The sequence below is a fragment of the Microtus oregoni genome, unplaced genomic scaffold (genome assembly GCF_018167655.1).
Source record: "Microtus oregoni isolate MIOR12 unplaced genomic scaffold, Mior012 000007F_ref0000211, whole genome shotgun sequence".
Classification (NCBI taxonomy): Eukaryota; Metazoa; Chordata; class Mammalia; order Rodentia; family Cricetidae; genus Microtus; species Microtus oregoni.
Window position 1 is genome coordinate 24,424,892 of NW_024543066.1, and position 25,515 is coordinate 24,450,406.

Sequence of the window (25,515 nt, forward strand, 5' to 3'; positions counted from 1 at the left end):
CGGCACACGGATTACAGTCTTGTATTATTGTGTCTAGTGCTTTCACACGGGTTCTGGGGACCGAACCATCCCTGTGCTCGTGTGTGTAAGTACTTTATTGACTGAGCCCTTTCCACTGGTCCCAAGAGATTTTTTTATTATTGGTCACTTGGCACAATATACTAAAGGAAAATTTTAATAGAACACAGTAGGTGATTTTTATTTAACGGCATCCTTCTGTATAGCAAGTTCTAATCAAATATAATCTGACTAGAGAGACTGCGAACAAAAGCAGACAGGATGCAGAAGTAGCCAAACCACTGGGAGGCATTTTGGGAAACGTACACTCCTCACTCCCTCCTCTAATGTTGACATCCCAGGAGAGCCACTGACTTGGGGGACCACGACACAGCAAGAGTCTCGAGAGTCAGATCCTCTCTAACGCCGAACATTAACTTACAACACTCTGTTTCTGAGCCCATGATGCCTAACACTGAAAGGAAGGTAGGAAATAAACCTAACAGAACGACTGAAAGTCAAGTCATCCCAAGAATGATCCACGGCGTACACTACACACAGCACACAGTAGGGCTACTAGACAAGACAGACCTTAACTTACAGAAACCTCTAAACAACAGAGTGAAGTGGTAAAATCTGATTTCTTAGTCTCCGCAGCTCACACAAACTGGAAAGGCCTTTGAAGGAAATTCTACTCCTACGAGCAGTTTGTATAAAGGCAGGATGGGAGGGAAGGGGAAGACATTGGCTTGAGAGAAAGGAGAGCTAAGGAGACAGGCTGGAGGAGTCTTAGAAGCCTCCTCACTGAGGAGAGGGGAGCCTGCCTTTTCCAGGTGAGTGAATGGAAGAAAACATACTAAGGCATAACACCTATGAGCACAAAGCTAATAAAAAGCAAATAAACACCAATGAAGACGTTACTCAGTGCACAGCATTTTATCATCAGCCAATACACCTTTTCCATAAAAATACCTGAATGCCAATTCTCAGAACAATGGACTTGAACATCATGATTTTAATTACTCAAATAACAGATTTTGAAACATTTAAAGATAATCCCAAAGCAACCGAGACTATTGGTGTTTTCTGAAAAGCATTCTGATACCTGTGAGCGGTACACGCAAGGCTACACTTACCCATCTCCGTCAGCGTCTGTCTCCAGGCGGGGGCCTCGGGAGCCTCTGGGTTCTCCTTCAGTAGCTCCGTCAGTTTGTCTTTCAGCTCTTGCACTTTGTTTACGTTCTGCTTCAGTTCCGCCTCAAAGGACTAACAAGAAAAAAAAAAGCAATTAACTACACAGAAGTTTGCCATCAACAGACAAAAAGTACATTTATGCTGCATTTCCTACCCTCTGGTACGACCCAGAGAGGAAAACCCCTATGTTAAATGCTGGAGTGGGTGAGGAGCTGGATTATGGGACCGCTAATTCTCACTATTGCTTTGCCCATCTTCAACTGTGAGACACAGAGATCCCACACACACAGGAACCCTCTAATTTGAAGGAACAACAGACTGATACTGAAGAGAATTTTCTGCTTTCAAACTACTACGAGGACATGCAGCTGCTCTCAGCGAGACTGTGGCTGACAGGCCTTGGGAAAGACCTCCGGAACTTTGGACTCAACTTGGGGACAAACACACAACAGAAGTCAAATGCAGGTTTCTACTTTGCATACATTTTTGCCATCATAGTGCCACCATGGAAAATTACCTTCCCAATTTTGACAGCTACAGAAATACTGTCCACTAACGAGGATGGTATTAGCTACCCCATTTTATAGTAGACAAAAACAGGCCCTTAATATATTTAACCCTTACCTAAATCTTTCCCAAAAGTTAACTAGTTAATATCCCAGATTTAAGTGAACGTAATGATGGCCAAGTCACATATACCCAACAGTTTGGCTCTTTTTACAATGTCAGAGGGCAGGAAAAAAATGACTACCAACTGCCCCAATCTACAGAAAGGCAGACTTTAAAACTCTCAAGTTATTTATTGATGGATCTAAGTAGAAAACAGAACAGAGCACAGGACCACCTTGGCTGCTTCTGAATTTCCGTCCATTCTCTCTGATGTCTTCCTTCTGTGCACCAGTGTAAGTTACTGCTCCGAAGGGAAAGGTACCCTGGTAGTCGGAAGCCAAGGAATACCTGCAAGTGTCACACTCCAGGGAAGCCGAACAGAGTGTAACATTTCTCTGGAGCACACCAGAGCAGAGCTGTGACAACCTGGCTGAAGACCCTCCCCCGCTGGAGCAGAGCTATTACATTTGCTTTAGGGAAATCTTTCCTGGAGCAAGGACTGTAACTTCGCTGGGGAAATGGTCCCCACCTCTAACACTTGGGTTGGGCTACGTTTCCCTTCAGAGTTGTAGGTAATCCTCCCTTAGGAGTTGTACGTATTTTTGGCTTTCTTAGGATTCTTTTAGAATTTCACAGGACTTGTTAGGGCTGGATTTTTACAAGGTGGAGGTTTTCAGGGTGGAGACTGGTAGGATTTCAATTGGTTGATTTTCGTGCCCTGGGATTGGTTGGTTTCAATTCCTGATTTGCTGAGGGGCAGTGTGTGTTTCTTTGGCTCTGCTCTCTGGGCCAGAGATCTCTTTCACTGGCCCTTTTTACCCTACGTCCACTCTACCTTATTCTGCTCGACTTGCGTCTTCACAGATTCGGTGTCTGTGGGCGTTGGCGTCTGGTGCCATTTGCTTGCAGTTTTGTTCATTTTCTGCAACCACTGCATCATCGCACTCGATTCTTCCTGAGCCTTTTGCAACTTGGAGAGCTTAGTGTTCAGTTCAGTTATCTTATCCTTGAGTAAGAGGCCAAGGTCTTCATAACTGTGGCTTATGTCTGTCATGTCCTTTTTAATAGATGTTAACCCTATGAGTGGGAAGAAAAATATACCATTGCATGTTGAGGGCTTTTGGAGAAAAGTCATAGAATTAACTATATTATACAGTACTTCCTTCTACTTTGTCTCTATTAAGCTACAATAAACCATAGACATTTTAGGATCAAAAGATCAGGTCATACTGCTGGTTAGTGAAAAATGACTCAGGAACACTGCTTAAGAGTAAAATGTCAGAGGTAGTGTGACAGAGCTCTAAGCTTAAATTCTATTTCTTGAGTACTAAACAATAAATCAGATCAAATGCTACCCCAAATAGAAATGTATCTTAAATCAACAACAAGAAAATAAAACCAAGTACTAAAGCAAAACATTAAAGTTTTGTTCATCACAGTTGGACAGGGTTTACAGAATATTCTATCAATATATCCATGGAGACTGTGACCATTCTAATTCAAGTTTAAGATTTCAACATAACTACGGCTCTCTCAAAGGATTTTCTCAGAAACAGCAAGCTCCATTATGAACCAGATAAGGTTTCTATTCACCTTTATTTGCCAAGAAATCCTGAGTATTTGTGTCTGTTCCTTCACCATTTAGTATCACTCCACCTGCAAAAACAAAAACAACTTTAGATTGTCGTAGTATTTCTACTCACCAACGATACAGGGCATAAAGCAGACCGTCATTGAGTGGCCATTTAAGAACTCCATTGTTTACTCTTAGAGCAGTGAGGCTGTGCCTTACTTTCTACTGTTAATAAATTAATCAAAAGTTAATTCTTAAATATGATAGCTAAGTTGTCTTGTGCTAAAGTCATCTTAATGATAAAGCTACTGAAGTTTAGGAGGTTCCCAGCACACACATATTAAATAAAGCAAAGTAACCGAGAAGAGAAAGTCTGCTTTACCTAATGAAAATAAGATGAAACAAAAGCCTTTGCTAAGTCCACATATGCTGAAGAAGAGAGAATACAGGGGTGGTGGTGCCTGGGCCTGGGGTAGGACTCCTGATTTAAATGCCAACTCTACTAATTATTAGCTGTGTGCCCCGAAGAACTAATAAGTAAAGCTGGTGCCTAACCTGTAAGAGCAGTATGGGCCCACAGATAGTTAACTTGTTGCCTATCAAACAGAAACTCCTTAGTGAGTCGTAATAACTATTTGTCTTTTATTATCATAACCATCTGGTATTGGCATGTTTCCATACCACACTCTTAATAAAATCCAACTTTCTCATGCTAGCATCCGCTGGCTGTCTATCAAAGCAGAGATATGGCCAAACAAGCACAACCAATAGAAACATTTCAATATCTGAATCTTGCATTGTTACACACACACACACACGTCACACGCAAGGCATTTTACATGGAAGGGAAAGCATCCCAGAGTCTAATTCTGAAAGGCCAAACAAAGAAAACACAGGAGAGAACAGATTTAATTACAAATAAGGAGGCAGGAGGAACTAAGATAAATTAAAGACAACAGGATTCCTTTTCTTAAGAAAAATCAACGTGGCATCTCAGGAAATCTGATTAGGGGCAAAAGGAGAGATCACTGCCGCATATATAATATGGGCATCCCTTTCAAAGGGGTTAATAGAGTGGAATAACGACTGGCTGAGGAAAGTGCAGCTGGAACACGGATGTCACTCACAATAGGGACAGCTGGAGGCCTGGTCAGACTAGATAAACCAGAGGGTACTCAGAGACACACAATAGAGATATGGGATCAGCCTTCTGTCTATTCAACTCGAAAGAAAACAAAAACTAACAAACAAAACCATACCCCAATAAAGTATGCCTTATCTAAACACTATATTCATATTAAACTAGTTTGGGAATTGACAATTGTATGCATTTGACTGAGAAAAGTGGAATCAGCCGGGACTCAGGCTGAGACGTGCGCGCGCTGGCCCACAGGCTGCAGAGTCAACTGCTCTGGGAACAATACACAGACAAGCAGACAAAAAGAGAGTGAGAGGAGAGAGAAAGAGGTTACCTCTTCAGAGAAGAACCTACTCCCTTGCTCATTTCTTTTCTAGGAAACCAAATTCATTCCTTTACTATCTAGTATAATGAGACTAGAAATCACACACAGAGAACTTCAACAGCTCCATATTATTACAGTAAAAAGCAAGCGGACTGGAACCTGACCAGTCCCCTTCCTCAGTATCACCTTCTTATCCTTACTTGCCAATGTGGTTATAGTTTACATGCAGTAGTTAATAAATAGCAAACATGGGAGGGATTTTAAAACTAATTTAAAATTAGTACAGATATTTTTCCATGACAGATGTGTGTGTGTGTGTATACATGTTCCTACATCTGTGGGTTCACATGTACAGGCGTGTATGCTGTGTGTGCTCCTACACGTGGAGGCCCACCACAGACGTTGAGTATCTTCCACGATCACTTCCCACTTTATTTTCTGAGGTGGGGGTCACTCGCCAACTCCAGAAGTCAAGGATTCAGTGAGTCTAGCTGGTCAGTCTGCTCTGAGGATCACCTGTCTGTGCCTTCTGAATGCTGTGATTACAGGCAGGCTACCATGCTCATGCAGGTGTAAAACATTCGTGTGAGTACTACCGATTCGAACTCCCATCCTCATGCTTCCAAACAAACAGATTATGCACTGAGCCATCCCCATCTCTCCATGACAGATTTCAATGTGCTTTTAAGAATCATTTGTCTTATGTCTTTTACTTTCTGAGGTGACTTTTTATTTAATTAATTAGAAATACACAAAATTGACACGAGAGCTCTCATTCTTACAGACTGGCCACGGAAACAAAGCGCATACCTGACTTGACGGCTGCTATGGCCTTGGCAGGGGTGGTCAACGCACTTATCAGGTTACATAGTGAGACCCCACTGTTGTTTGCCGTGTGAATTTCTGGGGCTTTCAAACGCCACTTTTCTTGTAATTTCTTTAAACACAAAAACACATTATCTTTCAGTCTTCCGCGTATCTTCAAAGCTGTACATTGTCACTGAACTTGGGCAGATTTCAAAGCAGCAATGACTGTGGGCCCGGGTGACTGTTAACACTGTTAGCAGAGGAGAACGGGGCAAGGCCCATTCTGTGTTCTGCCCCCAGCCACAGTGGAAGCCAGGCTGTGCCCTGGTGCTACGGGAATGTTCCAGAGTAACTGTCAACTGTAAGTCTGCAGGGCTAGACCAGGTGCAGCCGCATCATTAGGTATGTAACAGGACAATAAAAATAAACAGGGGCATACAGAGAGAATTCCAACTCACGCTGCGTTTCACTACCACTGTTTCAATGAAGTTGTAAAGACACATGACTTCACTCCAAGAAAACCTGACACGATCATTCATAACTTTCATGATTTCAGTCAGACAACAAAGTACGTATGTACTATTTATGCAAGGATTTCAATCAAATGACTAACCTGTCTTCCACCACTGGTTACCAAGCACATGCAGACAGGGGTCTCTAACTATGTGGTGGGAGGGCATAATAAAAGAATGGGAACTAAGCTGAAATTTGATGAAGAAGGAAACTTCAATATTAGGGAGGCTAATGACTCACAGACACATATTCTTCATAAATCAAATTAACAAAGGGATTATGTCCTTCCTCGAAAAGTTCAGCTAATCCCATTACTGGCTCCCACAGATCCTATAGGGCTTTTATGAGACCAGCTTGCACGACTTTAGACTGAAGGACCCCACACTTCACTGCTACCACAGGCAAGCAGAGGTTAGGATCAGGTCCAATGAGCCACCTTAGTTTCTTCCAGAGATTTTCCTAAGTCCTCTGCTCCCATAGAAGGCTTCACGACGGGAACCTGTTTTGCTGTTTCTTTTATCCAGGTCTTCAGTGACTGAGCAAGGACTCGGAAAGCACCCAGCTGCTCCTGGCAAGAGCCGATAGCATCTTTTCTAACGAACAAAGGCAAACCAGAAGTTAGGCTGCGGAATCGGATGCTCCAATGGTCATTATCCCTAACTCGGGCTCAGCTTTAACAAGCACCTTCGACATGCACAGAACAACTCAGGCTGACGTTTGCTTATGCGGCCAATGAAATCAGCTGAGTAACCACTTGTGATTCCTTAAGCAAAGCTATAGACAAAGACAGGAAACAGTCAAAAAATCTATGACCCATCCGTAACAATACTCTATAATGCTACATAAACTCTAGCAGCTTTGACTGATCCATCTTATATAATGCTTAACGCCAGCCAGCAAAGATCCAGAAAAAAAAACCATATATCTTCTGCTGACCTGAGGAGAACACAGGTCACATTAGTTAGTGGATGACTTAACCCATTAAGGAAGTAAGCTGTTATATTAAAAGAGCGATTAAGAACACACTGAAATTATGTGTAGCTTCTGAACTGAGTCCCCGAATCAAGAACTACTGTTTTTCAAGGTTATTTCTGTCTCTGCAAACAGAAAGGCAATACTTGGCAAAGAAACCATAGACTCCAGTGAGTCGGATCATTCCAGTCACACCCCACCAGCGCTGTTATGCTTATGCAGTGCCCCCCACTTTTACACAAGCCATGTTCTGTTTCCCACCTCAATAATTTAGCGAATAGTAACTTGTGTTTTTGTTGTGTTTTGCTTCTTAAGACAGGGTCTCCCTTCAGTCCACGTTAGGGCTTCAAACTCTCTGTAATCCTGCTCCGGCCTCCTGAGTATATTCTTTGGAGCCGGTCTTGGAACTAGCTCTTGTAGACCAGGCTGGTCTCGAACTCACAGAGATCCGCCTGCCTCTGCCTCCCGAGTGCTGGGATTAAAGGCGTGCGCCACCACCGCCCGGCCCTCCTGAGTATATTCAATGCACGAACGAATACAGCAAGAGTCCAGGCCCCACATTTTGGAAATCACCTCAGTCACATACTCCCATAAATAAAAGTAACATAAATAAAAGTGCTACTGAGCACTACCAGATGGAATAAAATATATTTTGAATGAGGTGCTTACTTTTCTTGGATGGTATCCTCCAGTTCTTTGAATTTCTTTGACAAATTATTTGTTTTTTCAAACACCAGAGCTTTGTCCCCTGGCAAGCCATGGCTGGATATCTCTTTCAGGAGGCTGTGCAAAGCTTCGAGATCTTTCTTGTGTTCTAAGAATTTCGTAGTGGATTCCTGAAAAGGATTGACATCCGTCAGTATAAATGCCTCAGGACGTTAGAATCACCTTTCTCCAGAGGACTGACATCTGTCAGTATAAATGCTGCTGGACCTTAGAATCACATTTCTCCAGAGGTGTGCACAGGAGCAGAGTACCTCTGGCTGGGGTGTGCTCAGTACTCCACAGACTGTGAATGTACAGCTAGGATACAGGGGACACGTGAACATGCACTGCCATTTTGTTTCTCTGTGGTTTTGGCATGCACAGTGAAATTTGTAACAGCTATGGCACATGTGGTAAATGGTTATCTCTATGCAATGGACAAACGTTTCAAGGAGAAGCAAGCGTGAAGCAGTTAGAATGATGATGGGTAGGTAGACTGTCAACAAACGTGTGACCTTGTCTTAACCAGTCCACACGCCTGGCATCATGGCTACCGCCGACTACACACCTGCATATACTGAGACAGCTCCGGAACATCTTTTCCTGGCATGTCCACCTCAGTGAGTGCCTGGCTCTGTGTGTCTAGAAACACCTGGAGCTTTTCTGAGAGCTTTTCAAACTGCTCTACTTTGGCCTTTAGTTCCACCATCTTGGCAAGCTTTTCTTTATGTTTCTGACTGGCTGCGGAGAACCGGGTAGACAGGTCCTTCATTTTTGCCTGCAGCGAGGATGCAGTGGACGGGTCTGTGGTCTCCGTAAAGGTCTTCACTTTCTCATTCATGGCATTTACGCTGCTCTGACGGCCTGCAATGTCCTGCTCCAACATCTGAAACACAGCAGTTATTGTATGTATATTCTAGTGATGTCCACAAATAATGCCGCGGAGGTCTGAACATGATTCTCCACAGCACCAGAAGCTCGGACAACCTGTGACTGAAAAGGCTAACAGGTGGGAATGAGTGACACGTTTGATTTTCCCCTTGAGGAAGCCAATCCCAAAGCTCTTTAAGGGAGCGTAGAGAACAGCTGGCTGGCTGTTTGAAGAACGCAGGGGGCTGCTGCTACCCAGAAACCCTGAGATCGAATGCAGTCTGGGGATTAGCCATGCTCTTAATTTTTAAAAGGCTTAGCAACAGCAAGATTGATCTGATGAACCCCATGAGCAGCTGTCTGAAGTAATGATAAATGAGATAAGACAGTGTAGGTTTAGATCCTCCTTAATGAATAATGAAAAGTACATAAATCTCTTCCTAACCGACATCACAAAAATCATTTACACATTCATTTGAACAAGCACTGCTTGCTACGTGGCTGTATTCAGAGGCCTCTCTTATCTCTGTCTTTAAGCCTATCTATTCCTGGAGACAAATCATCTGTTTTTAACTGCAAGTAGAATTCCTTCTCCCAGAAAAGGTCACTCACAATGTTTTTACTGATGAGGTCCTGAAGAGCCGCAGAGTTTAAGGGCACTTGACCTTGCTTGACCAGTGAGCTCTCCACACTTCCCATCCAGTCCAGCATCTCATCCAAGCCGTCCTGCACACTCAGTGAGCGGGTCAGTGTTATCTGAAGCTTTTCATTCCGTTCATTCACAGACTTGGACAAATCATCATATCTCCCAACAATGTCATCTGCGCCACACAGAGAGGGGACTAGTAAGCACCAAGCTCTGCTTATTCCTTCTCAAATGCATTCTGAGGTTAACAATTAGGTTTTCATGTAAAAAAGTTTAAATGATACATTTTCAATGAATAATCAAATAATGTATAACTTTTGATAAAGACACAAATGAGTGAAAAATGAAATATTAAAGATTTTGTCTTTAATTTGCATGTGGAAAGGTTTTGGAGGCATAAACATATGAAGTATTACAGAGAAAGCATGGTCTAACTGTGGGCCACAGCCCTCACTCTTGCTTCTGACTGGTATGTCAAGACTTATTATTTGGGGGTGGTGAGTGACAGTCCCAGACAACTACTCTCCAGAGAGAATATTCTGTCATATAACTGTGTACACACACATGTTCATATTCAGCTTTTGTCATAACCAGAGAGGCTTCAGATTCACAGAAGATGCAAATGCACTGAGAAAAAGGCTAACAGTGTAAATCCACTTAAAGCTATGACTGTGTTTCTAAAACATAAACAACAGAACTCACCTACAAGTTTAATAGCAGACAAAAGGCAAAATGAGTTTAACAGAACAACTTATCTCTCATGATATAAACTTTACATTCAAGTCTAAAGATTTAAGGTGAAAGGGAAGGAAGGGAGAGAAGGAGGGTGGGAGGGATGGAAGGAAGAAAGGAGGGAGGGACAGACTGATAGACAGAGGGAGGGAAGGAAGGAGGGAGGGAGAAAATGCTACTTTCCTTCCTGGTTTTCTCTTGAATGACATTTGACATTCTATACTGTGGGCCAGCTACAGGTTCCAAGAACAGGGCTACTAAATTTCTGTCTCTCTCTGGAAAACAACTTTTTTCTTTTAGCATGATTTTAAAATCTCATTTATTATACAAAGGCATAAAAAGGCATTTCAGTTATTTCTGAATGTTTTAGTAGAATGCAGTGTATAACAGAGTACTAGAAACTCCGGCCTAAACAGCTCTGTAGGGAAGTTCCCTTCTGTGCTTGTTTGGCCTATAGTGCGTGCATGATTCAACAGCAAAACAATTTCTTCTAAGTTGCTATAAGCTACAGTATAAGAAAACAACTGAACACATTCTCCCTGGACCGGAGAATTGACACGCCTGTTGCTAAAACACAATGACGCTGAGAAGAATGCTGACTGGGGAGAAGGGCTGCTTTTAACATGCACCAAGACGCTACAAGCATCCAGTTCCCAAGTCAAGAATGACCCCTAGCTGCAAGTCCCAGGAGCAGTCGCCTTAAACTATGGCTTGTGATTGGCAGCTGGGCTGTTCGGGGGGCGGGGGGCAGTGCTTGTGCATCAGCATGACGAGGGGTGTCGGCTCAGCTAAGATGTATGACTTCCCACACCAAATCAATGAGCTGCTTTCAAAAACTTAATACGCTGTGAGTGCTGTGTGCTGTGAACTGCATGTCTGTGACCCTTGATATGTGCCCCGCCACATGTATTTAGGTCTAAGGCCTAAAATGGTGATATCTGGAGATGAGGACTTTGGAATCCCATGTGCATACGTGTGCATGTGTATAGTTTGATCAGTTCCTTGCATAATTTCCCAAGCAATAAAAAGCACTAGCAAAATATTTGTTGTGGTGTCTTGTCTTTTGGCCCCAGTTCCTAACAGAGTTTTTATGTGTTTAGCAAATACTTCACGACAAGCTCTTGCTTTTTAGTCTAGCCCTGGATACACAGCAAGCTTTGTTTTGTGTTTCGTTTTTTTTTTTTTTAAATCAACAAATCACCCATAACATGTATTTTTAAAAGCTATTGTTTTTCTTAGAAATAAAAAAGATCTTATGGAGATTTTTCTGTATTATAAATAGTTTCACACATTCCTAGAAATGATGCCAAACAGAAGCTCTAAATTTTGATGTAAAATATATCAATGTTATAAATAAATATAAAATAAAAAACATTTAAAAAATATAGAAAACATTAAAAATGCCTCTTCAAATGACAGAAACATAATGAAGACAGTCTTTCTGCTTCACAGCTCTGAGCTGAAGTTCCTACAGTCTGCTATGGGCTGACGTGATGGCTTATCAGAACAGAAGAACAAAACTTTAGAAGAGGCGGTTCTCAGCCTGTGGGGTTGCAACCCCGGGGGGGGGGGGGGGTCAAATGACACTTTCACAGGGGTTACCTGAGACCATCGGAAAACACAGATATTTACATTACTATTCATAACAGCAGTAAATTTGCAGTTGCGACGTAGCAATGAAAGTAGTTTTATGGCTGGGTTACCACCACATGAGAAACTGTGTTAAAGGGTTGTTGCAGCCTCAGGAAGGTTGAGAACCACTGCCTTAGAACCTACACTCACACTTTCTTCATGTGCCTTAAAATGTTGTAGTTTGGTGCTTTACAATTAGATATGATAATAATGCACATGAATTTGTAAATATATGTGCTTTTTAATTACTTGCTGATCAAGGTGCATGATCAGAATGTTTGCGTCTTTAAGGACAGAGAAGCGCTCATCTTGGATAGACTGGCTTTCTCCTCACTGAAAATTCCTACTCAGAGTTTAACTCATCTCTATTTGGGGGAAACATGAAGAGTCATCTGGAAGATATTTTTAATTCATACACACATGCAGAGACCACAAATCATACAACATACATTTTCTCCTTCTCTATAAAACACCTCCATTTCGAATGTACCCATCTGAAACTAGGAACAAGCTAAGACCGTACCCAGGGTCTTCTGGATGTCATTCTTGGCAGGAAGCAAGGAGCCCTTGGCATCCAAGAGCACTTCTGCCGTCTTCTTCAGCTTCTCTACAGCAACCTGCTGACTTGATATCTGTCCTTGCAAAGCCTGTGGGATTAAGTGGTTTTCAATTATATTCAGAAGGACTACAGATTCCCAATAAGGGAAAAAAGATAAATTAAGTTGGATAGAATAAAGTGTATAACATACAACTTGCATTATTAAACTTATTCTGGACTTGAGAATAAAGCGATTAGAGAGAAGCGACAACCAATCCAGACAGGAAGTGCTGACACACATGAGTAAGGGCTCTTAACCGTCTTTCTACTTGTGATTTGTAACCCCATTACTGTTTTCCTATAATGTTCACTTTGACATTTTGTATAACACTCCAACTTCCAGACCCTGAACCCCAACACCAGCAACAAAACCAAAAACCAACGAATCCCCGGAACTATTTCTGGCTCTAGGTCCTTGACTTCAAATTGTGTCACTGTATTTATTTAATTCAATAAGTTACTGAGCATCTCAAAATTCAAAAAGCTTTGCTACATTCTGTAGAAAAAATAGCTACCAGGCTTACAAGAAGGGTTACATTTCAAAGGTCAGAGGAGATGCTGGTGGGAGGTGAGCTAGAGGAGGAGCTGCAGAGCCTGAGGACCACTGTTAGTGGTGATGATGCTGGGGGGGAGGTGAGCTAGAGGAGGAGCTGCAGGGCCGGAGGACCACTGTTCATGGTGATGATGCTGGTGGAAGGTGAGCTAGAGGATGAGCCGCAGGGCCTGAGGACCACTGTTAGTGATTAGTGATGCTGGTGGAAGGTGAGCTAGAGGAGGAGCCGCAGGGCCTGAGGACCACTGTTCATGGTGATGATGCTGGTGGAAGGTGAGCTAGAGGAGGAGCCGCAGGGCCTGAGGACCACTGTTCATGGTGATGATGCTGGTACTGTTTAAACTGAAGATAGAGCGCTTCTCCATAGAACAAACAGAAAGCACAGAAATGGCCCAGCAAGTGAACGAGTGAGAGACGAGAATATGATAATGAATGAATGAATAAATAGGGCTGCAAAGGCCTCAAATGTCAGGCTAAGGATCTGACAGTCTGGGAGAATGGGGAATTATTGGAGGCTTTGAAGAAAGTGCTAAGTAAGGCCATAAAGGAATCCAAGGGTGGGGGGAGAAACTCAGTGAGAAAGAAATGAAGAGAGAAATGGAAAGCCCAGCTGGGAGTAACTTAAGCCAGAACAGGGCAGTCAGGACTTTACCAAGGTCTGAGGCCACGTCCTCTTCTCTGATGATCTAGTCCACAAAATACAGAACAGTTCAGGGATGGGAAGAGCTACATGGACTTGTTCAAATTATCTAAAGCCATGATACTTACACAGTATGACTTACTACATGTGAATTCTACACCAAAATCAAATAAAGTAAAACATTTAATTCCTTAGCTGTATTAGCCACGCTTCCTCAGTGACTAAGGCTATGCTGTTGAACAGAGGCCACGACAGAACGGCCGGCCACCAGAGGGCAGGAACAAAGGGCAAGAAGAACTCCTGGAACAGCTCCTACAACACTGTGCTGGAGGAAACAAGCGGGCTGGCAATGGACGAGACTACTCAAATGGAACTATGGAGAAAGAACTGCGCCGATCAAGGAAACTGCTACAGCAGACTACAGCAACTCCAGAGAAGATGTCTACACTGTGATGGGGAAGGGAGACAGAAACACTGTGGCTGGGCAAGGAGGTGAGAACAGCCCAGAAGCATCCTGTACCCAAAGCTGAAAGAGAGGGAGAAACCAGACGAGAGCTAACTGGGACAGGTGACTCACACTGATAATGAACACTAGGACTAACAAGTCTTGGGGGTAGATTCCTAGGAGCTCTGAGTGAACAGGTGCAGTTCCACACTGGGAACGGGGTATAAAGAGGGTTGGATCCTGTAATTCCTAACACCCATGTAGGTTGTCCAGACTCACAGGTCTGACAAGATGTGTATTTCTATTTTCCACGGGTGAACATAACAGTTCCCCAGCACTAACTCTGAGGCACTCTGAATATCACAGTAACATTCTTCCACAGGTCACTCTTGAAGGAATACTCATTGTGCACTCTGGGCTGGGTGAGCCTCTAGATCAGTGGTTCTCGACCTCTCGAATACTGTGACCCTTTAATTCAGTTCCTCATGTTAAGGTGAGACCCAATTATAAAATTATTTTCATTACTACTTCATAACTTTAATTTTGCTACCATTATGAATCATAATGTAAATATCTGATATACAGATGGTCTTAGGAAACCCGGAGGTAGGACTGTTCGGCCTCCAAAGGGGTCACAACTCAAAGGTTGAGAACTACTGATCTAGATACTGGGAAAATGGCACTGAACACCACAGACACAAACACCCACCTTCACGGAGTTTAATTCTAATGGAAAAGGAAGAAAGATTAAGAAATCGAACAGTAAGTAAGCCGGCTGGGCTTTGTTGGGGATAGGAGGTGGGTGAGGCAGAATGCAGGCAATAATGTCAATGTCAAGCAGTTCAGTAACAGTGGGCACACGCTATGGAGAGTTCAGCGTATTCGGAACCCTCTGAAGGGACAGGATCTGTTCCACACGGAACTACCACACTGGCGCAGAGAAGGGAAGGCCGTCACAGGACCACGGAGCAACTGTTTCTCCTTCCCTCCCTCCTTCCTTTACCTTGGTCTCCTCTAACTGCCTCTGCAGATTTTTGGGGTCCACAGCAATGGGCTCAAGTAGGTGTTTGCTTGCTTTGGCCTCACAGGCCTGCAGCCCGGAAAGAAGCCCACAGAAAGCGTCTTCATAGTGTTGGTATTTATCCACCAGGTCTTTCAGGTTATTTCCAAGAACGCTGCACTAAAAACGGAAGAAGACACGGAAAGGGAGGCTGAAACCCATTATTTTATCACATAGCAAATAATCTGAGATGCATGAGCTGTGGAATTTGGGGGAGAAACACATCTACCAAAGTGAGTTTTTTTCCTTTGTGTGGAAGAGTCAAAAGGGAACCTATAAATAAGGAGATATTTCTAGACTTATAGTAATTAAAAAGCATTGGTGGCTGATATCAAACAAGAAGGAATCACTGGACGAGGCAGACTTACTGGGGCACACCTCCTGGGTTTTCAGACAATATATATGTGTGTGTATACAGACATATATATATATATATATATATGTAATATGCAATATATATTTTATACATTAAATACAGAAACTTGATGAAGACACTTTTACAGAGCCTTATAAATCAATTCTACTTGCTGCACAAGACTAACACGATGATGTCAAATAACTCACACTACGAGGAAGCACCAGCCAAGCTGCAAAGGTGCTCTTCAAATCTCTTATGCAGGTGGGTGGTCTGAACAGTCTATGCTGCAAGCAGGGAAATATGTTCTTACGTCCTCTCCCTCCACATTTTCAAACAGGACGTTGATATGTAGCCCAGGATAACCCAAATTCACTATTCTTTTCCTACCACCACAACTGGCATACAGTTTTTATTTGTAATAGACTCTTTTCCAGAGTAATAAATGAAGCAACACAGACCACTCATCACTAATAAACACTAATCATTAATAATGAGAGCATACTGATCAAATACATCAGTAGGACAAACAGTTCTGTAATATACGTGAAGGGAATTATCCTATATGAAAACTTCACATGACTAGAGGTTGAGCCCCTCCTCCTGCTTAGCTCATATGCTCCCTCCGGTGATCACCTTTAGTACTACATAATTTGAGAACAAAAACTTCTAGTAAAACTCTCTGAAAACTTGAAGTTGCTTATCTTTAAGACATTTTCCAGAAGTGAGGATGAACAAAACTACTATTTTCCCTTGCCAGTTTATTTTTTGAACTTCTAAATACAAAGCAAAAGTGAAGAGGGCAGATTGAAAAATGAATCACAGACTGACTTCTACTAAAAACCAAAGGAAAAATAGAATTACCTTAGAGTAGAGAGACCGGAAGCGGTGTGTAGCCTGGTCCAGTTTAGTCTGAACCTCCCTGTGGGTGGCAGAAGTGTCGATGCTGCTGTCCTTGTCAATCCTGTTGCCATCTCTCCTGCTGCAGGACTTGGCAGCTTCTAACACCCTGTTTCCAGAAATGGTGATGTACCTCAAGTCGCCTTTGTGTGAAATGACGTCTTCTGAGAAACTCTTCTGCCTCGTCAGCTTGTCCATTAGGCCACTGAGGTCGTCCGCACCCGCCTCCAGGTTCTCCAGCTCTTGTTCCGACTGCTGGAGCCAGTGCTCAAACTCCCCACAGTCAGCATCGAACTTCTCCAGCTCCTCCTGCAGGGAGTGTGTCAGCTTCACCCTCTTCTCAGACTCGGCCAGCACCGTCTCATAATGCGCCTTCAGCTCCTGCATGTTTGCTTGCAGCTTCTCCTTCTCCTCGGGTGAGAGATGGTGGCCCTGTTTCTCAAGCAGCACCTGTGCAGACTGTGTGGCTATGATGACCGCCTGATGCTGAGCCATGATCTTGTCGTGCTGGCTCTGTGTGGAAACAGGTCAAAGGCAACTTAGAGCTTGGGAACACTGTGGCCTTGGGTGACTGGGCTTCCAGAACCCAACCTGCTTCTCAGTGCACTTCTCAAGCCACCACACATATAATCCTCTTACTGGTTAATTTAGAGTCAGCGAAACAAGAACAGCATTTCTAGGAAGCCCAACAGACTTAAAGGAGCAGATGTGAGGGAGCCCACTGCAGACATCTGGTCTCAATGACCTCGGTTTCTTACAGTGAACACAGAGGTCAGTGTGTTACAGGTTTGCTTTAAGGACCATTTCAGCTCACATACAAAGAATTCCTCCAGAACGTGGTTCATGCTCGGTGTTCAAGTCTACTCTGAGGCAGGAAAGCAGAGAGCTCTTGGGAAGAGGTGCTGCCAACAGGTCAAGAATGTACACAGAACCACCACTAGTCTCAGTTTCCAGAGAGCAGGTTGGCCTTAGGCATCTCAACTTCCTTCCTCTCCACCTATACGAAGTTTCATCAAATACGCTACCCAAATATGGCAAGTAAAGGTTAGTAAACCTTTAGAGCAATTTTCCCAGTTTAATGGCTAACATGGGCCTGATCTGGTTAACACAGCAGGGCTCTTTCTGCTACATCTGGTCTTTGCTTGCTCCTGCCTCTAACCCCACCCACCTGGGTAGGCATATTGGTACATTTTTTTCCCTCCTTGTGTTTTTCCATGGTGGCAGCTCTTTCAACAGACACCTACTTAGCAGCTTCCACCCTCCCTTTAAATATCTGCATAAATCTCATCAACACAGTTTTATCTTAACTAGCTGGTTTAAATACTAAAAACCAAACCACATTACATTAAATTACAGTTGACCAACTCGTTAAGAGCTCTCTCCCTTAGCACTTTCTATCTTCGACCACACCACATAACTTAGTTATCATGTGTTATGACACCCTCTCTTCCTTAGCAGGCAAGTGCCGGGATGGAATGCCAAGCACTTAGAGCAGTGCTGACACCCGGAACAGAATGAGTCAGGACAGTAGAGTGACGAGGGCTTAGAATCACCCAGAGCTACACTCCGCACACAAGCCTGCTCTCACCAGCCAGCGGAGCACAGGCTGCCCACACCAGCATTCTCACCATCTGGAGCAGTTCTGTATCGTGGATACACACTTTTGTTCAAACCATTTTCTCCCACAAATTGGGTCTTTGGCACATGAATCACCTCCATATGCTCCTCCCCAGCAGGGTTCTGCATCCGATAGGATGGACATACAGAGCACCTTATATCATCAGATCAGCATCCCTCCTTTGCTATAAGGAATCTCAGGCTGAAGGGAGGAGAGGGACTTGGCTGACCTGGGGCCCAGCACAGTTGCAGAGGACCCGACACTAACTTGGGCCCTCTGGCTGTGTCCCCACTCAGACTGCAGATAGGCTCTTAAGGATTTTCAGTCTCAGAAGGAAAACATCATGCTATGGTCTAAAGAAATGGCTGTTTTAGGTGACTTCTTCATGTTAAAGTACACTTGTTGATAATTTTTATTACGTTGGTTAAGTTTCTACCTTTTCATGACCTTTTCATCGTAACTCATAAACTTCCTTCAGGAGTTCTTTTTTTTTTTTTTTTAAACAATAACAGTGAGGTCCTGCTCCTAAGATTTTGAAAGTATTATCAGTGAGTACCCCCACTCTTTGGGCGTAACTTCTATCTTCTAGAAAAATCTCAATGAGACTATCCCATTGGGTCCTAGAAGAATCCAAAGACCTGCAAATCCAAATCCTCCCAAACATAGTCATCAGGTGCTGAATTCCAGGCACCAAGACAAAAAAAAAAAAAGGAAAGAAAGAAAAACATCAACACATTCAGCTTAGAATGGATGTGAGCTCAAGGCTGCACAGCCAGCCAGTCTGCGAACAAGCAGTAGCGAGATTCACACAGTGACCAAAACTATGGCCGAGGTTAAAGCCAAACTCTGTTTCTACTCCATATGCAACCTGGGCAAGCTACTTTAGGTATTTAAGCTGCAACTGCCTTATAAAATGGAAATTTCAAACCTCAAAGAGTAGCCAGGAGGACAAAATGAAGTGACTGAGAAAGAGGCAGGAGTGCTGGACTACTGTCACCACTCTGGAGAGGTCATTTATGGAACTCATTTTTTTACATTTATGTGAATATGTCTGTTATAGATGATCTTGGAGAACAGTTGGAGTGACAGGCAGTTTTTAGTTGCCTGATGTGGGTACTGGGAATGGAGCGTAGAGCCTCAGCAAGAATAAGCCAACTCTAATGCCCTCTTTCATTTCTTAAACAGTGCTTTACCTGTGCACAGAAGCTGTTACCTCATGATTAACTTCTTACTATTTTTATTTGCTAAGAACTTCCACAGTAATTTATATCTGGCAAACAGTGAACCTGGGGTCGGGAAAGTCTTCACTCTCTGTGGCTGTATAAAGCTGCCCGACCTGTCACTGACATACACACAGACTGTGACATCACCGTTTACACAGCGCACCTTGACTCTCTGGTACTGCTGGTTCAGGTTCTCCTCCGTGGTCCCACTGTCAGAATCTGCCTCCAGCAGGTTGCCATTGACTTCATCCTCTTCTCCAGTTACCAACTTGCCATCACCTTCATGCAAATGCGTTCCATTCTGCTCCATCATCTGCAGGTGCTCCATCCCTGCCCTCCCTGAGTCTTTCTCCACATTCGACAACCAGTCCATAAGGTTTTCTATTTTGGTTCTGCTCTCTTCCAGCTGCCTCACAGCTGCAACCTGGGTAGGGAAGGTCCGTGAATATTATGGAAATAGCCTAGGTTTAACACATTACAAAAGGTTTACGTAATCCTGAATTATAGAAACTAACACATACTAGAAACGTATGGGAACTAAGGCAACAAGCAGTGACTCCGGTCTACACGGCCTTCAAACATATGATTCTGAATTTTTAACTACAGTTGACAGCACTTCTCACGCCCAGAGTCTCTCAACCTGTTTCTACTTAAGGAGAAATTAAGCAAAGCCAATTCTTCCCATCTTTGTTTGTGTTTGGCCACTTTAGACACGTATCTCCAGCGTTTCAGTTCCCAGGGCTAAGTGCTGCTCATCACTTGTCAGGCTTAATAAAAGCAAGCAGCTACCATGCAGCGTTAACCACCTCCGGCAGAGCAACCATGTACACTTGGACGGGTACCTTTTCAGTTTCTTCCTTGATGGCTGATGTCACCGCTTTATCCAGCTCCTTTCTCGACTGCTCTGCCTTTAAATTCAGCTGTTCACACTTTGTCTTCGCCTCGTTCAGTTTCTGCTCGATCAAAGCTTTATCTTCTTGGGACAGCTCCTCACCACTCTCTTTTAAAAAGATTTCCGTGTTTCTCACTATTTCCGCCAAAGCCTGCGTACTTCCTTGCATATCTCTCTGCAATTCCTTAAAACACACACGAGAAAAAAGTATTGTATTACATCATTTCAATTCTTGCAGAGCTGTATTTGAAAAGACTCACTGTAGGCAGAGAGACTTAGCAGATGCAGTTAAGAACACATAGAGAGTGTGGTAGTGTGGGCTGGTTCAGCTGCACTTTCATTTTCATATCATTTGAAATTTCAATATTAAAAATGTATGAGTTTTTCATGTTAAGGAATGAGTATTTGTGAAACACTGAAAATATTGAGGCACTCAGCACATGAACTGTACAAATTTGCGTGAGATTTATATAAGCACATTTAGAACATGTATTTGTGGTGAGATTTACTCTATTTCAAAACAATGATATATATGTTTTGAGACTGGGTCTCACTATGTGGTCTTTCTCCTCAGCCTCCCAAGTGCTATGCTTGCAGGCACGCACACCCAAGCGAACACTTGATTTTAATACCTGCCTATTACTTGGGAAAGAAAAGAAAATAGCTCCATCGGAGAACTGAAATGCTCTCTTTTTCTAACACCAGGTTGAATATCATATAGTGTGGTTTGTTTATTTTGCTTTGTTTTTTTGAGACAGGGTATCTCTGTGTAACCCTGGCTGTTTTGGAGCTTGCTCTGTAAACTAGGTTGGGCTTGAACTCAGAGATCTGTCTGCCTCCGCCTCCTGAGCACTGCGATTAATGACATGTGCCACCACTACCTGGCATGATTACATCTTAGCCCAGGCAATTAGGACTCGAGAGGGAGCTTCCCCCAGGAGTTGGCTTTCCTTTGTCAGGGAAGCAGAACTATCCCCCTGTGATGTTTCCTCTTAAAAACAAGGGAGTCCTGTCCTTATGCATTTTCATCCTATATAACACCCTGCTGTATCTTAATAACACCTTTCTCCATATTCTACCCGGAGGTCCCCTAGTTCCGGAGTGTTCAACTTGCATGAGAGCCTGCGGATAACACCACTACCAAGTGACATTAACTTTGGTAGTGACTTGATTCGTACTTACTCATGCTTGAAAGACAATGTAGCAGTAGAAGTACACTTAGTACTTACTGAAGGGAACTAACACCCCAAGACACAACTAACACTGAATTTGAATCAAAACTACATATAACGAGGTTCTCTTTCTCCTGACACCCAAATACAGATTTTTCTCATCTCTCACTTTTGTTATTTTATCCCTTTCGCCTCTAAGACAGAAAAAAGAATGAATTACAGGAAAAGACCAGAGGAACAGGAAGAGAGAATACTGAGCACTGAGAAAGGACTCAGACTGAAGGCTGTTTCTCCTGATTTGTAAGTGAGTCAGCTGGACATAAAGGGTGCACACTGCAATGTATCATTTACCCCCTTGATGGAGTATGTCACCTGCTTTAAGTGTAAATCTAGCTTTTAGTATAAAGTTTAAAGCTCTTTCTTGGGTCCTCTGGGAATGCCTTGCTTTCTGATAGAGCTGATAAGTTTTCAGCAATCCCAGTGGCCTTCCAGACATTGTAACCAGACCTAACAGACATACAGCCGCTGCTACCAAAAGTCTACCTCTTGCTTGGTCTGGTACTTCTTTAACTCCACCGTGCCATCTCCAATCACAAAGGCTTCTTGGTGACTGATCAGGCGGTTCTCAGTTTGGGTGAGGAGATCACAAAGCTCTTGGAGTTTCTCTTGGTACTCTTGCTGACGCTCCGCCACAACCTAAGACAGAGAACACCCAAAACACCTTCAATGCGTGACCTCCAAACCACTTGTGAGCAAGCCTATTATCAGAATACACTTTTCAGACCCCCTCCATTAAGCTTTTTAAGTATGCTGTAAACATGATAGCATTGGAGTGCAAACTGAGCGAGGACAGACAGAGAGTGCAATATGAGCGTGTCCCATCCACACGGGAGAGCCTGTTTAGGCGAAGGCGCGTGATAGAATACTGGCCATGCATAGGTGTAAGAGATGGAACTTCTGATCGACAGGAAGAAACATTCCATTTTCTTAAGCTCTTGAAACCTGCAGCACACATAATTAATTCTGCAAAAGGACACCAAAAGAGAAGTTAGTTGTGGTTTGTCAGTAAACATATGGGTATGTATATACGGGTTATCATGCGACACACAACGCCGGGATGCTCCGAGAATGAAAGGAGCTTCACATGCATCACTTTTACTGCATCTGCATGTCCTATGCTCATTACCGTCAGCACACAGTACTGAACTCACGAACTCTCAAAGACCAACAAGTCGAAACTTGTATTTTATGTTCCTCTCCCCATGCACACTCTTTTATCTAGATCACAGCCACAGTAAACACAGCCCATGTTTGCTAAGAGCTCCGCATGGGTCGGGCCCCTCTATCAGTGCTCACAGGATCACCAGATAAACACCACCATTTCCAACTGACCAACGAGCAGAGTGAAGGCGAGTGATTTCCTACATCACACAAAGCAGACAGAGTAGAGCATTTAGGACACAAATCCAGATAATTCCGCTCTAGGCGGGTACGCTGAAGCACAAGCCCTGGCCTCTGTTCACCCCTCCTCCTTCTAGGGGAAATGGTACTCTGAACCTCCAGAGTTAAACCTCCATCAGTTACTCCTGGACACTTCTGATTGCTTCAGTACCCATTTCCAGGGAGAAAATTAAGGCTCTCACCTGACAAAACACTGTTAGAAAACCATGAAAAGACATCAACAGCATGACAACATCACCATGGGAAACTATGCTGTGAACTCCTATGCCCACTGCAGAGTCAACTCCACACCCACTCAGGGCCACACAGAGCACTTCACAACTGCACAAGAAAGGCAGACCTTCTGATGACCGAGCTCCTGCTCTCGGTGTAAGCGAGTCTCTAACCGGCCCGCCTCGGTGGTTACCAGCTCCTGCACGTCAAGAAAACCCTTCTGGGTTGTATTCAGGAGTCTCAGCAGCTGTCGGCTTTGGCTGGGAGACAGATCTTGCGCATAGTCAGAGATGAAGGACTGTATGTCAAAGGCCGTCGTTTCAAGCTGCACTTTGGTATGGGTGAGGTCTCTTAGCACATCCTGGAGAAAAAGAAGTACGAGTTGCCAGGAAGGTAGGTGGCAGTGAGGAAGTTCTACAACATTAGTCAACTGCTTAAATACGCTCCTTCTATCAGCACGCTAAGGGTTAATGATCCTTTCTCAGTAGTCATCAACAAAGCTACTCATCCATCACCTGGTAACGTATCTATGTGATTGTGTGCATGAGTGTGTGTGCTTGTATGTGTGTGAGTATGGGTATGCGTATGCCAGGGCACCAGGGTAGAGGTCAGAGGTCAGCCTCAGGTGTTGGTTCTTGCCTTCTGCCTCATTCGAGACTGGGCCTTTGATGCATTGTTCACTGCTTTCTCCCAGCCAGCTGGTCAACAAACGACCAGGGATTCTCCTGTCTCCGCCTCTCACTTCCCACAGAAGCACTAGTGTTACAGATGGGTGCTACCCCACCCGACTTAACACAGAATCTAGGATTTAAACTCAGATCCTCATACGTGCACAGAAGTGTGGAAGCACTTTCTAAACTAAGCCACTTCTCCACCCCAATGATAAAGTATTTAAATATGACATAGTTAACATAGAAAGAAAAAGAAACCAAGAATATCTGGTCTTTGTCTGGTAGATCACACTTAATGCATAACTGATGAAAACAAAACAAAACAAAAAACCCAAAAGACCCCAAGCAGGTTTATTCCATGGTCATGAAAGGCCCGTTAACATCACAGAGTAGCTGCTAATATTTCCATTAGCCTTTCAATTGTGAAAACACATAGCAAGCTCATGAAGATCACAAAATGTGAATTAACACACTATAATTTTAGTTTTCTGATTCTGAGGCAAGGAGCCCAACCGTGTTAATGGGAATGTTGTTGAAATTAAGAGCTTGTAAAAAAAATTTCAGCCCAAAATTAATTGCCATATAAATATGATTCCTATAATTTGACTAGCTTTGTACAACCTTTTACATATCTTTTTTATTATCTTGTCCGTATATAATTCATTTATAAACACAAACATCAGTTTGTCAGGGGTAATGAGAACTTGGTACAGGGTATGGGATAGCTTCCAGAGCTAGAGCAACTGAAAAGACATCTCTTCAAGTCAAAGACAGGAAATAATCCCTTATAGTCCCGGGAAGGCTGTCTTCGTCCTGAACACTTTACACTAAATCTATATGTCTTGTACTTTGTATGTGTACTTTGATACTTGCCTTAAGAAACTTCACATTTTCCTTTACAAGTTCAGTATCCTGGGCGTTCACAGCTTGAATATTCTCTACAGATTTGCTTTTCTCTGACACCCAATCTGAATATGATGTGAGTTTATGTAGGAAGTTCTTATGACAAACTTCGAGCTTAGACTAGAAAACAACAACAACAACAACAACAACAACAACAAAAGAGTTGAGAACTGTTAAAAATATAATAATTAAAAAAACTCAAAGTATGGTTTAAATTCCCCATCACATTTTATTCAAAATTCACCGTTTCACACTTACCATTTCAGCATCGATTGCGAGCATGATCAGCTTCTTTCTCTCTGAGGATTCACTGCTGAGGGACAAGAAGGTATTCTGCAAACCCTCGTGGCTTTTGCTCAGTGCCTCTCGATGTCTTCTGGGAACGTCACTAGGAAAAGACTTCAGGAACTCTTCTGCCAACTTCAGATCTTTTCTTAAAAACACAGCAACTGGAGCAAAGCCCAGTTCAAATGTCTGCAGAGAAATACAGTGCACACCTGTTCACTAACAGCAGAAAGCCCGAACCCAAGCATGAAACACAAGAGCAAAGCATTCCAACTGCGCATGAAATGGTATCATCCATAAACCACCAGCTACTGCAGTTGAGATCTGGATGCTTCCCACAACTGGTGCCTTGGTCCTTGGCTTGGTGCTACAGGAGAGGATTACAAACTTTAAGAAGTGGACTTAGGAAGAGGACTTCAGATCCCAGGGGTGGGGTACTCTCAAGGGGACAGGGGCACTATGGACTCTTTCTTCTGCCTTTCAGTTTGAGGTGATGAACTGCCTTGCCACAAAACTAAAAGCAACAGGACCAAGAGATCATAGATTAGAGGCTCTAAAGTGAAGAACCCAAATAAATGTCCTCCTTGATTACTTGATTACTAATGGAAAGCTGACAGGCATGTTAGTAGGCCACTCTTACCTCTAACTGCGCAAGCTGATTCTTCAAGGCTTCTAGACTGCTATTCGCAGATGGCTGGCTGTCTAAGGGGGGTTTCATATCTCGAAGCAAAGCCAAATATTCATGCATTTTCTCAATATGTTGTAAACACTGTTGCAACTCATTGGAAGACTAAAAACAAATTTGGATACAGT

The 25,515-nt window shown here is 43.3% G+C and overlaps 1 protein-coding gene across 10 annotated transcripts in view; it reads right to left on the reverse strand.

Moving 5' to 3' along the window:
* Dst (dystonin) overlaps window positions 1-25,515 on the reverse strand; it is a 401,984-nt gene that overhangs the window by 89,379 nt on the left and 287,090 nt on the right. For 9 of the 10 annotated variants that reach the window (XM_041655202.1, XM_041655203.1, XM_041655201.1 and 6 more), the window contains 14 exons: window positions 21,713-21,865; window positions 19,948-20,181; window positions 19,269-19,529; window positions 16,229-16,777; window positions 14,953-15,129; window positions 12,237-12,360; window positions 9,316-9,524; window positions 8,402-8,719; window positions 7,798-7,964; window positions 6,593-6,749; window positions 5,647-5,773; window positions 3,394-3,456; window positions 2,636-2,877; window positions 1,134-1,263 (listed from right to left, as the gene is read on the reverse strand). In XM_041655202.1, coding sequence (XP_041511136.1) covers window positions 1,134-1,263; window positions 2,636-2,877; window positions 3,394-3,456; window positions 5,647-5,773; window positions 6,593-6,749; window positions 7,798-7,964; window positions 8,402-8,719; window positions 9,316-9,524; window positions 12,237-12,360; window positions 14,953-15,129; window positions 16,229-16,777; window positions 19,269-19,529; window positions 19,948-20,181; window positions 21,713-21,865 — 2,911 coding nt within the window. Of the gene's footprint in view, window positions 1-1,133; window positions 1,264-2,635; window positions 2,878-3,393; window positions 3,457-5,646; window positions 5,774-6,592; window positions 6,750-7,797; window positions 7,965-8,401; window positions 8,720-9,315; window positions 9,525-12,236; window positions 12,361-14,952; window positions 15,130-16,228; window positions 16,778-19,268; window positions 19,530-19,947; window positions 20,182-21,712; window positions 21,866-22,970; window positions 23,205-24,387; window positions 24,538-24,675; window positions 24,892-25,342; window positions 25,493-25,515 lie in introns of all 10 variants that reach the window. The other variant, XM_041655211.1, reaches the window with a different exon arrangement.